This window comes from Ahaetulla prasina, chromosome 3 (genome assembly GCF_028640845.1).
Source record: "Ahaetulla prasina isolate Xishuangbanna chromosome 3, ASM2864084v1, whole genome shotgun sequence".
NCBI lineage: Eukaryota > Metazoa > Chordata > Lepidosauria > Squamata > Colubridae > Ahaetulla > Ahaetulla prasina.
In genome coordinates this window covers 195,292,980-195,304,566 of record NC_080541.1, presented here as the reverse complement: position 1 = coordinate 195,304,566, position 11,587 = coordinate 195,292,980, and the positions used below count along the sequence as shown (strand labels likewise).

The 11,587-nt window shown below is 43.2% G+C and overlaps 1 protein-coding gene across 3 annotated transcripts in view; it reads right to left on the bottom strand.

Annotated features, from left to right (window-relative positions):
- Positions 1–3,769: 3,769 nt before the first annotated feature.
- The window catches only part of MYBL2 (MYB proto-oncogene like 2), a 29,748-nt gene continuing 21,930 nt past the window's right edge, over positions 3,770–11,587 (bottom strand). For 2 of the 3 annotated variants that reach the window (XM_058178403.1, XM_058178404.1), the window contains 2 exons: positions 7,543–7,671; positions 3,770–5,906 (listed from right to left, as the gene is read on the bottom strand). In XM_058178403.1, the coding sequence (XP_058034386.1) occupies positions 5,778–5,906; positions 7,543–7,671 (258 nt within the window). In that variant the 3' untranslated portion in view covers positions 3,770–5,777. The remainder of the gene's footprint in view (positions 5,907–7,542; positions 7,672–11,587) is intronic. The other variant, XM_058178405.1, reaches the window with a different exon arrangement.

Below are 11,587 nucleotides of genomic sequence, written 5' to 3'. Positions count from 1 at the left end.
GTGTGTTTCTGTAGTGTTTCACTCTAACTACACAAACACACAAAATCTCAGAAAGCTGTATGTGGCATTTTGTGTGTGTGTGTGTGTGTGTGTGTGTGTGTGTGTGTGTCAGTTGTGTTGTGTGTGTGTAAAGTGTGAAAGTTGGTTTTTGAGTTTTTTGTGGCTGTGTGAAGTGTGAAGTGCAGCTGCTTTTACATTGTGCGTGAATCAGTTGTGTTGTGTTGTGTTGTGTGTGTGTGTAAAATGTGAAAGTTGGTTTTTGGTACCTCTTATTGTTTTTTATACTTTATTATTTTTATTATTTATTGTTATTGGCCACGCCCACCCAGTCATCTGACCACCAAGCCACGCCCACCAATTAAGCCACACCCACAGAACCGGTAGGGAAAAATTTTAGATTTCATCCCTGCTAGAAAGGCTTTAAGAGTTGTAAGCTTAATCTTGAGTAGCTTCTTCTCCAGAAACCCTACACTACTAACCAGAGCTTATAAAACATTTGCTAGACCAATTCTTGAATACAGCTTGCCTGTCTGGAACCCATACCTCATTTCAGACATTAGTACAATTGAGCATGTCCAGAAATATTTTACAAGAAGAGTTCTCCACTCCTGTGATTACAACAAAATACCTTATGCCACCAGACTTGAAATCCTGGGTTTAGAAAATTTAGAACTCCGCCACCTTCGACATGACCTGAGTTTAACTCATAGAATCATGTTACAACGCCCTTCCTGTTGAAGACTACTTTAGCTTCAATCACAACAATACACGAGCACACAATAGATTTAAGCTTAATGTGAACCGCTCCAATCTTGATTGCAGAAAATATGACTTCAGTAACAGAGTTGTTAATACTTGGAATGCACTACCTGACTCTGTGGTCTCTTCCCAAAATCCCCAAAGCTTCAACCAAAAACTATCTACCATTGACCTCACCCCATTCCTAAGAGGTCTGTAAGGGACGTGCATAAGAGCACCAACGTGCCTACCATTCCTGTCCTAATGTTCCCTTTGATTGTATCCAATTTCATATAGTTATTACATACTGAAGATTATATTTATGCTTATATATCGTATAGTTATTTCATGCTTATGCTTATATATACTGTTGTGACAAATAAAATAAAATAAAATAAAATAAAATAAAATATTTGTGCAGCTTTCTGAGATTTGGTGTGTTTCTGTAGTGTTTCACTCTAACTACACAAACACACAAAATCTCAGAAAGTTGTATGTGGTATTGTGTGTGTGTGTGTGTGTGTGTGTGTGTGTGTGTGTGTGTGTGTGTGTCAGTTGTGTTGTGTGTAAAGTGTGAAAGTTGGTTTTTGAGCTTTTTGTGGCTGTGTGAAGTGTGAAGTGCAGCTGCTTTTACATTGTGTGTGAGTCAGTTGTGTTGTGTTGTGTTGTGTAAATTGTAAAAGTTGGGTTTTGGTACCTCTTATTGTTTTTTATACTTTGTTTATTATTTTTATTATTTATTGTTATTGGCCATGCCCACCCAGTCATCTGACCACTAAGCCACGCCCACCAATTAAGCCACACCCACAGAACCGGTAGGGAAAAATTTTAGATTTCACCCCTGCTAGAAAGGCTTTAAGAGTTGTAAACTTAATCTTGAGTAGCTTCTTCTCCAGAAACACTACACTACTAACCAGAGCTTATAAAACATTTGCTAGACCAATTCTTGAATACAGCTTGCCTGTCTGGAACCCATACCTCATTTCAGACATTAGTACAATTGAGCATGTCCAGAAATATTTTACAAGAAGAGTTCTCCACTCCTGTGATTACAACAAAATACCTTATGCCACCAGACTTGAAATCCTGGGTTTAGAAAATTTAGAACTCTGCCACCTTCGACATGACCTGAGTTTAACTCATAGAATCATGTTACAACGCCCTTCCTGTTGAAGACTACTTTAGCTTCAATCACAGCAATACACGAGCACACAATAGATTTAAGCTTAATGTGAACCGCTCCAATCTTGATTGCAGAAAATATGACTTCAGTAACAGAGTTGTTAATACTTGGAATGCACTACCTGACTCTGTGGTCTCTTCCCAAAATCCCCAAAGCTTCAACCAAAAACTATCTACCATTGACCTCACCCCATTCCTAAGAGGTCTGTAAGGAACGTGCATAAGAGCACCAACGTGCCTACCATTCCTGTCCTAATGTTCCCTTTGATTGTATCCAATTTCATATAGTTATTACATACTGAAGATTATATTTATGCTTATATATCGTATAGTTATTTCATGCTTATGCTTATATATACTGTTGTGACAAATAAATAAATAAAATAAATAAAGATTTACTGCAAACAAAAGGCACAATTTAGTTCGGGGTCAACAGCACGTCTTTATCAAATGGCTTACGAAATACTAAAGCAGACTGGGTAGTTAGGGAATCCGACATATATTTGTTGTGGTCCACCAGCAGCCCGCAGAGCTAGCAGCGGACAGTGAGGAGGCTGGGGAGGACCATGGGCCAGTCCTGGACTCTGGGAAAGGCCCGGACAAGGGCTCTGCGTTGGAGGCAGAAATGGGGCCAGGGCCATCTGGGAGAGATGTGCGGACTCCAGAGGCAGATAGCAGAGAGGCAGAGGAACAGGAGGAACCTGTTCCTAGCTGCCAGAGGGCAAGAGCAATTAAAGCAAGGACAACTCAGGAGTAAGGCCAGATGATTGGCCTCTCCCATAAGGCTTAAAAGAGCAGCAATGGCTCTTTGGCTCTTTTTAGGAAAGCAACATTGCTACATTTGTTTCTAGTTGGCCTCTCATTTCTGAACTTCATGGGGCTTTGCCAAGAAAAGCCTTTGGCAGGGTGCAAATGTTTGTGATAAGGCCAAAGGACTTTTTCTGAAGGATTTGTTTTGGAATTAATTTGGACTAAGCCATGAAGTAATTCTCAGCTGTTCTAATAAAATATGTTTGTTTAGGACTAATTGTGTCTGGTAATAACTACTTGGGCCTAGGTCACAATATTGTCTGACACAACAAAACACATGTATCTTGGCTTAAGCCATGTATCCTTACCCCTAGCCCAGTAGTTTATCTGAAAACATGCAGTAGCTCATCCTCTTTTGCAGTGATCCTTAAAGTTCTCACTAGTAGTCCATGCTTTCACATTCTTGTTTGCCTTCTCCTTAAAGTTCTCACTAATAGTCCATCACATTTATGGTTTAAATTTCCCTAGCATACCTCACCTGCTCAACATTTACTAAAAGGTAACCTGTCCTACAGGTATAGGCTCAGGAAAAACAAAGTTTGGCAGACTTCAGGCAAGAAATATTCCCATTAAAAGTTAATTGTTTTTGTTATTAGCCAGTCTCTCTGCTCAATCCCCTTGAAATTTGCTCATCATTAAGTCTTCCTTTATAAGCAATAAGCTCATACAGCAGAATATGTTGGTAGAATCAGATTTGCAGAATTAGCAACAGCATTTAATGTTCCTCTTCTAATCTTTTAATTAGACAGCTCCAGTTCAAACCACCCCCACCCCAATTCTGAAATATGCAGTGATGGCAGCCAGCTTTCCAATATGCTGGACTGCAACTGCATTGTTGCCAATTAATGTATTTAATAATCAACTGGCTGGGGGGAATGTGTTAATTGAAGCTCAGCATATTTGAAGGGCCATCTCATCATGGTAAGAAGTCTGCAGAAGCGCTAATACTCAGCCCCCCAAAAAAATCTTTCCAGTTTTCCCCAACCTGATCTAGCATCTTAAATAGACAGCAATATTTCTAATTGTTAGTCTTGTTTTATTTGCATCTTTTTCCATTCCTTCAGAGCTATACAGCTTGCCTCACAACAGCCCTGTGAGGTAGGTTATGTACAGAGATAAAGACTTGCTCAAGAGCAATCATAGCAGTGTGGATTAGATGGCATAAATAATGAAAGAAATCAAGATGATACTGCTGGTTGTGAGGGGAATCTAAAACATAAATAGCTTAACCAGGCCTCTTGAAGACTTTCATACAGCTGCAAGCTTGAATTTTCAAGAACTTATCAGGCATGATTGATATAATTTCACCATTTAAGATGATCACCAGCTTTGCTACTCAGAAGAGATGCCTTGTGGCACGGGTGTCAAACTTGCCGCATCACGTTGCCATCATGTGATGTTTTGCGATGTTTGTGGAGCTGAGGTGGGCGTGGCCTGTGCATGACACATCCGGCATCCAGTTTCTCACCCCAGCTTTGTGGCTTTTCTTATTTCTATCTACTAAAGTTTCTGCATCTCACAGAAGTAGGAAAAGTAGATTTTAACTAATGAAATTCCTATTTTCAAAAATGAAAACTTAATTGACTCTGCTTCCCTGGAACATCTGTATTTTGATACAATCAATATCAGCTTAGACAATCTCCCATATTCTCAGTGGTTTAACCTCATGCTAATGTCATTCAGACTTCTCTTTCCGTTTTTTTCTTTCCTGCCTTGCGAAAAGTCTTGGAAATTCAGACTTCAAGGGTCCCAATTAAGTTATTGATTTAGAGATATCAGAGACGCGTATAGGGTGACTGACATTTAAATGCAAATGCATATATAAAATATTCAAGTACTTCTGAGAAAGGCTTTCATACTGATTGAGGTTCATATTAAACGTTTTGCAAAGGCAAGCCTACGGATCTGCCCCTGATAATAGAGAAGCGGATGTGGATGTACAACAGTCTGTTTCCCTATCTATTGCACCGTGGACATCAATCTGTAGCAGAGCAACAGGACCCTTTGCCCAAATAACACAGGTTTGCAATTAGCTTCAGGCACCCAGAAGCTGATTCAGTTAACAAATATGATTTGATTTGGCAGGATCTCTCCAATCACCATGATACTCTTCAAATGAATAGAGCAAGCCCCAAACAAGGCACAACCTATCCCAACCACCGCTCTGCCTCCTTGTACTGTTCACGTCAATGAGACCCATTTCATTTGCAAGATTACACCAATGTTGTCTTCTACAGCAAAACTGTATATGTGGCTTTCAGACATTGTCAAAAGCAAATTTACACCCACTGTAGCTTTTTGTGTGCAGTATGTCCCATGCCTTCAGGTTTATACATAAGTGTTCCCAAAGTCTCCTAGAAGAATGCGCACCCAATACATAAGACTGTTTCTTTCAGCTAGCTGGCTTATTCCTTAGATGGATTTATATTAGGCTGAGCTAGAGCAATATGTTGACATTGGTGCCCTCTGGTGGACATTGGAAATATTACACAAACTAGGTTTGTACCTTGTGGCTTGCTTTTTAAGTAATCCTGGATTTCCGTAAGGAGCAACAGATGTCGACAAAAGATAAAGGCAGTGATTGCATTAGTTTTTTAGTTAACAATGCTCTGAGGAAGTGGTTTCAATGTTTCATAGTATATCAGATCATCTTCTGGGTTCAGTCTGGCATTCACCGATACTTCCACCTGATAATATGTAATCTTCCTTTTTATCCGAATCCATTGCCCAACACTGCAAAACTGAACAGAGTTGGTGGAAACTAACTAGATCCAGACATCCAGGTATGTTCATCAGTGTCAATTCATTCAGCTCATAGGTCCCTCTTGGCCAAGGAAGAGAATGGATATTTCTTTGCACTTAGGGCTGCCACATTCTTGGCATTCTGCTAGGCCCAAATTATCTATACCCCACTTAGAATCAGAAACTCAGTACAATACAAATCTCAGAGGTCACAAAACAGAAGTTGTGCTGAAAAAAGTCAGTTATTTTCTCTTCCCCCACTTCCATATATTCCAAAAAGCAGAACTACATATTATTAGGGTTTTTCAAGATAGGATCAATGTCCGAGATGTGTGATTCTGTTTCAAAACACCCAGGACTTGACGAGCTTTGTCTTGCATGATCAGCTGATCTTTGGAACCACCACAAGCCACAGTTTTCCAGGCACTGGACATCTACAAAACAAAGAATATAAAGACATCCACTGTACATATGTCCAAATGATTGATAAATACACATGAATACAGATTTGCAAAAAAAAACAACCAAAAAACAAAAAAAAAACCTTAATTTAATGTGGTTTGAGATTCCAATCAATTTTGATTATCAACAGTCTGCAATTAAGTTGACCAAAGCTACAATGAATTTGTAAACGTCCCAAAATAAAGTTATTTTAACATATAGGTAATCCTTGACTAACCACAGTTCACTTAGTGATCGTGCAAAGTTACAACAGCACTGAAAAAGTGACTTATGACCACTTTTTACACTGATAACCTTTGCAGCATCCCCACGGTGACGTGATTTACATTCAGATGCTTGACAATTGATTCACATGTACGACCGTTGTAGTGTCCCAGGATCATGTGATCACCTTTTGTGACCTTCTGACAAGCAAAGTTAATGGGGAAACCAGATTCACTTAACAACCATGTTACTAATTTAACAACTGCAGTGATTCATGAGAACATGAGAACTACCTGTATCCTTATTTCTAAAGCAGATAATAGCAAATAAATGGAAATAATAAATTGGGAAGGTAACTGCCTGTTTAAAAAATGAAAATGGTTCTTACAGAAACCAACTTTAGAAACTTTGGAATATTTCCATTTGTAATATGGAATGCCTCCCACCGGCCCGTGCGCTCTCACAGGGAGGGACTCCTCAGGGTGCCGTCAGCTAGGCAGTGCCGACTGGCGACGCCCAGGGGAAGGGCCTTTTCTGTGGGGGCTCCCACCCTCTGGAACGAGCTTCCCCCAGGATTTCGTCAACTTCCTGACCTTCGGACCTTCCGCCGCGAGCTTAAGACACATCTATTTATTTGCGCAGGACTAGACTAGATTTTTAAATTTTAATTGTTTAAATTTTAGATTTGGTTTTAAATTGGGTTTTATTATTTATATGTCTATTTTAAATATTTGGCCTATTTAATAAGTTTTTTAGATTAATGTTTTACTTTGTATATTTATGTTGTTTTTATATGGCTGTACACCGCCCTGAGTCCCTAGGGAGATAGGGCGGTATAAAAATATGAATAAATAAATAAATAAATAAATAAATAATAGATTGTTATTACACAACAGATTTCAAACCAGACCACACATCAAAATGGTAGGAGAATGAAGCTTATGAAATGTGCAGGGGCACAGAAAGAAAAGAATAAAAACAAAACAATGCATTTGTAATTGACAGACGTTAAATCATTAAACAGGGAGACAGAATTTTTGCCATGGAATTTTTGCCCAGTAGCAACCATTATATTGTCAAAGCAACGTATAGTAAACTGAATTACTTAAAAAATAATGGCTGACCAAACTTTATAATCAGTTTCAAAGTACAAACTAAGTTGACACACAATGACAAAACTGCTTCCACACTGTGGCACAGAAGACTTCAGATATGTCTATGCAAGGCCTCAGGAGAAAACTTAAACTTGACTAAAAGATGACTTTTCTCTCTTGATTCATAAATTTAGAGATGGATCTTATAATCATATAAGTTGCTAGGAGCCCAGTAGAGATTTTAGCATTCCATTTTTCAAATCCCTAAGATTGTGGCATCTAGCAAATGTCCATGACTACCTACACTTACCAGAGCTGGTACCCTGAATTTACTTTGGCTTTTTCTGGAAGATGGCACCTTCTCAGTCTTTATGTGCACAAATCCTCTATTGAGTAAACTGTTGTCATTCTTGCTGCTTGACAAGGAAAAGTTTAGGGACTGCAAAAGAAAATTCACCTATCAGTCAACTAATGAGAAAAGCAACAGTTGCCATGAAACATACTTACTGATTTCTTTCCAATCCATTCCTATTAATACATTATAAAGCAAACAAAACATGCTCAGGAAACATAATCAGGAAATGCCCTGATCTTTCAGGCATGATATCTGTTTTCCAAACAGGAAAAATGCTTTATTTGTAATACTTAACTATGTTCAAAGTAATAATTCATCAGCATACAATAGTCCTGGACTTACAACCATTCATTTAGCGACCACTCAGAATTACAATGGTACTAGAAAAAGAAAGGGATTTATGATCATTTTTCACACTTATGACCATTGCAGCATTCTTTTGGTCAAGTGATCAATACTCAGACGCTTGGCAACTGGCATGTATTTATGATGGTTGCAGTTTCCCGGGGTCATATGATCAAGTTTTGCAACCTTTCGACAAACAAAGTCAATGGGGAAGACAGATTCACTTAACACAAGCGTTACTAACTTAAGTGCAGTGATTCACTTAACAACTGTCTCGCACAGCAACAGATAATTTGGGGTTAATTGTGGTCGTAGGTTGAGCACTACCTTATCTCCAATAAGAAAATTTCATCATAATTACTGCTAAGTAATGCAAAAGATGACAGCACTAATAAACAAGACTAACAGACTTATTACCATAATTCAGAATAAACAATCACTTTCCTCCTAGAAAGCTTCACCATATTGGCTGCAAAACTTCCTGGGAATCATAGAAATAGCAGGTGAGAGGAGCATGAAGGGCTGGTGCGGCGAGAACGCGACCGCCGGCCTATCCGTTGTGTTTGGGGCGGCGGGCGGCGCTTTCGCCATTCCTCTTCGGAGGTAGTGGAGGCGATTGTATTTGATGCCTGGATGCCTGGAGTACCCGAAGAGATTTCCCACTGGGAATTATTTACAGAGACCATCTTATTAAATGAGACCTGAAGAACTGAAGGGACGGTAAAGGGACTGTGCCCTGGATATAGAGTGGAGGTGGGGTGCTGTGTGGTGATATGGATGTTTTCTCGGCCGGCTGGGGGATGCAGATGTTGGTCTTGCTAACCAGCTGGGTGGGGGGGTGGCCAGTGCCTGGCCGTTTTTCCGGCGGTGGCAGTGGCAACACCTGAAGAGGGATTGTTACCCACAAAAAGAACGCGGTCAGATGGGGCGGGGCGTGGTTTTGGACTCCGGCCCCCTCGGACTTGACAGGGGTAGTGGTCGCCATGTCTGCCACTCTCCGGCCGCGGCGGCGACAACTGTGAACGGTGGCGACGGTGACGGTAGTAGAGGGGCGGAGGCGCCCTTCCCCCCGGGGAGTCTTGGAATCGGCTGATGTTTGGGGAGGTGACCCCCCCCCGCCGCTTCGGTGTTGGAGGCAGTGGGGTGTGGACGATGGTGGTAACAACGGCGTTTCTCCCCACTATGGCCTTTAGGGGCCCACTTTTATGTTTTCAATATCATCTTTGTCATCATGCACTTGACTTTTCATCTTTTGGAGCATCACCATTCTGGAGTAATATCTTTGGGTCCATCTTTCCCCCACTCTCGGATCACCATACTTTTGTCTACCGGCTTGATCCTACCATGTTTGATTATATCCTTGTTTTACCATCTGAAAGACTGGGTTGGGACTGGATTTTTGCCATCTTATATTTCCGAGATGTATCTGAAGACGCAACTTCTTAGTTTGCGAGATTCCCCCCCATCGCGAACATGGCCCTCTACGTTATCGAAGGCCTACCTTGATGACGGATTTTGGAATCCCGAGAGGTGGCATGCGGCGAAGAAGAGGCTTAGAGGTTTTTTAAATATGTGTTTTATTAAATTTTTAAATAGGACATCTATGGGGAGGGAAGGGTTGGGTGGGTGGGGGGACATCCACAGGGGGTTAGGCTAGTCCCTGCTAGGGTTCCCAATTTGGAGGTGTTTGATACAGAGGTAGCTGAGGAGGTTAAAACTCAACCATTTATGGGTGTGTCCATCTGCACGGTAAGAGGGAGGGGCAGATATGCCGGAAGCGGGGGCCCATATCATGTGCGGGGAGTACGCTCTCGCTGCTTGTCTCGTTCCCCGAGTGGCTATGCTTCCAGGAACCTGGACCTTCGGTTGTTGTTATGCAATGCCAGGTCCGTCGTGAATAAAGCCCCCCTCATAGCCGATCTTATTCAGGGGGGGGCGGACCTGATGGGCATTTCGGAGACCTGGTTGGGCGCAGAAGAGGGGGGGTCCCCTTGTCAAGATGTGCCCACCAGGTTTCCAGGCCCCGGGTACAGGTGGGGGGGTGGCGGTTGTTATTCACGAGGGTCTAGAACCGAGGGAGGTCACTGTCCCGCAGATAGCTGGTTGTGAAACCCTTCTGGTAAAGTGGGGCCGTGGGGTGCAGGTGGGCATGCTGGTTATGTATCTGGCTCCTTGCTGCGTGACAGCTGCCCTGCCCGAGTTGTTGGAGATGATAGCCGGGACGGCGGTTGAGACCCCCAGACTGATGGTTATGGGGGATTTCAACTTGCCATCGGTGGGCGAATCGTCAACGGCAGTTCGGGAGTTCATGGCTTCCATGGCGGCCATGGACCTGACCCAGGTAGTTAATGGTCCCACCCACACTGGGGGTAATACACTGGACTTTATTTTCGTCTTGTGACAGTGGCTTAATGATCTGGATTTAGGGGAATTAATTGTTAAACCCTTGTCATGGTCAGATCATTTACTCCTTCAGCTAGACTTTTGGACCGCCGCACCCCGCCGCAGGGAGATGGAGACGGTTTGATGGTTCCGTCCCAGGCGCCTGATGGACCCTGAGAGGTTCCTGACGGAGCTTGGACCGTTTCCTGGGGAATTAGCCCACGACTCGGTCGAAGAACTGGTGGCCGCCTGGGAAGGGACGGCCGCCAGGGCTTTGGACCGCGTCGTGCCTTTGCGGCCTCTGACCCGGCACTGAACTCACCCAGCTCCTTGGTATAACGAGGAGCTGAGGGAGATGAAGCGCTGGAAAAGACGCCTAGAGAGTGCCTGGAGGTCCAGCCGCACCGAATCCGACCGAACACTAGTTAGGTCTCATATTCAGACCTATCTAGTGGCAATTGAAGCGGCGAAACGTAATTATTTCTCTGCTCTTATCGCATCGGCAGATAACCGCCCAGCCACCCTGTTTAGGGTGACCCGCTCCCTGCTTTCACAGGAGGCGCGGGAGGATCCCTTGCAGGGGAGTGCTGAGGATTTTGTACAGTATCTGTCAGATAAAATCGCTCGGATCTGGGATGGACTGGACACTGATTGGATAGATCCAGGCGAGGGGACGGGGACGAGTCTTGTGGACATTATCTGGGATGAGTTTGAGCCTGTGACCCCTGATGACATGGACAGGTTGTTGGCTAGGCTGAATCCCACCACATGTTTATTTGACCTGTGTCCCTCCTGGTTGGTACTGGCCACACGGGAGGTGACACGAGGCTGGCTCCTGGGAATTACCAACACTTCCTTGTTGGAGGGCATCTTTCCCACTGCCTTGAAAGAGGCGGTGGTGAGGCCCCTCCTCAAGAAGCCATCTGTTGTGACCCAGGTTCCTGGACCCGGACTCCTGGACTCGGATGATTCAGAAAGTGAGGGAGAAGACCTGGCAAGCCCTGTTTCTCTTGAGCCCTTTCCCTCCCTGGCACCCACTCAAAGGGAGGAGGAGGGGCCGGCAAGACCTGATTCCCTGGAGCCTTCTTCTGATTTGGCAACGCCCCAAGAACAGTTTTGGAGTGATGCAAGGTGCGCAGGCGTGATCAGCATGCGCAGCAGGAGTGTTGGGGGAAAGCCAAGTCATAATTGTCATGCAGTGACATCTGCAGAGACTATAAATAGGAGGCGGGACTTCCTGGTTTTTTGTCTTGGACAAAGCAATGAATTGGCG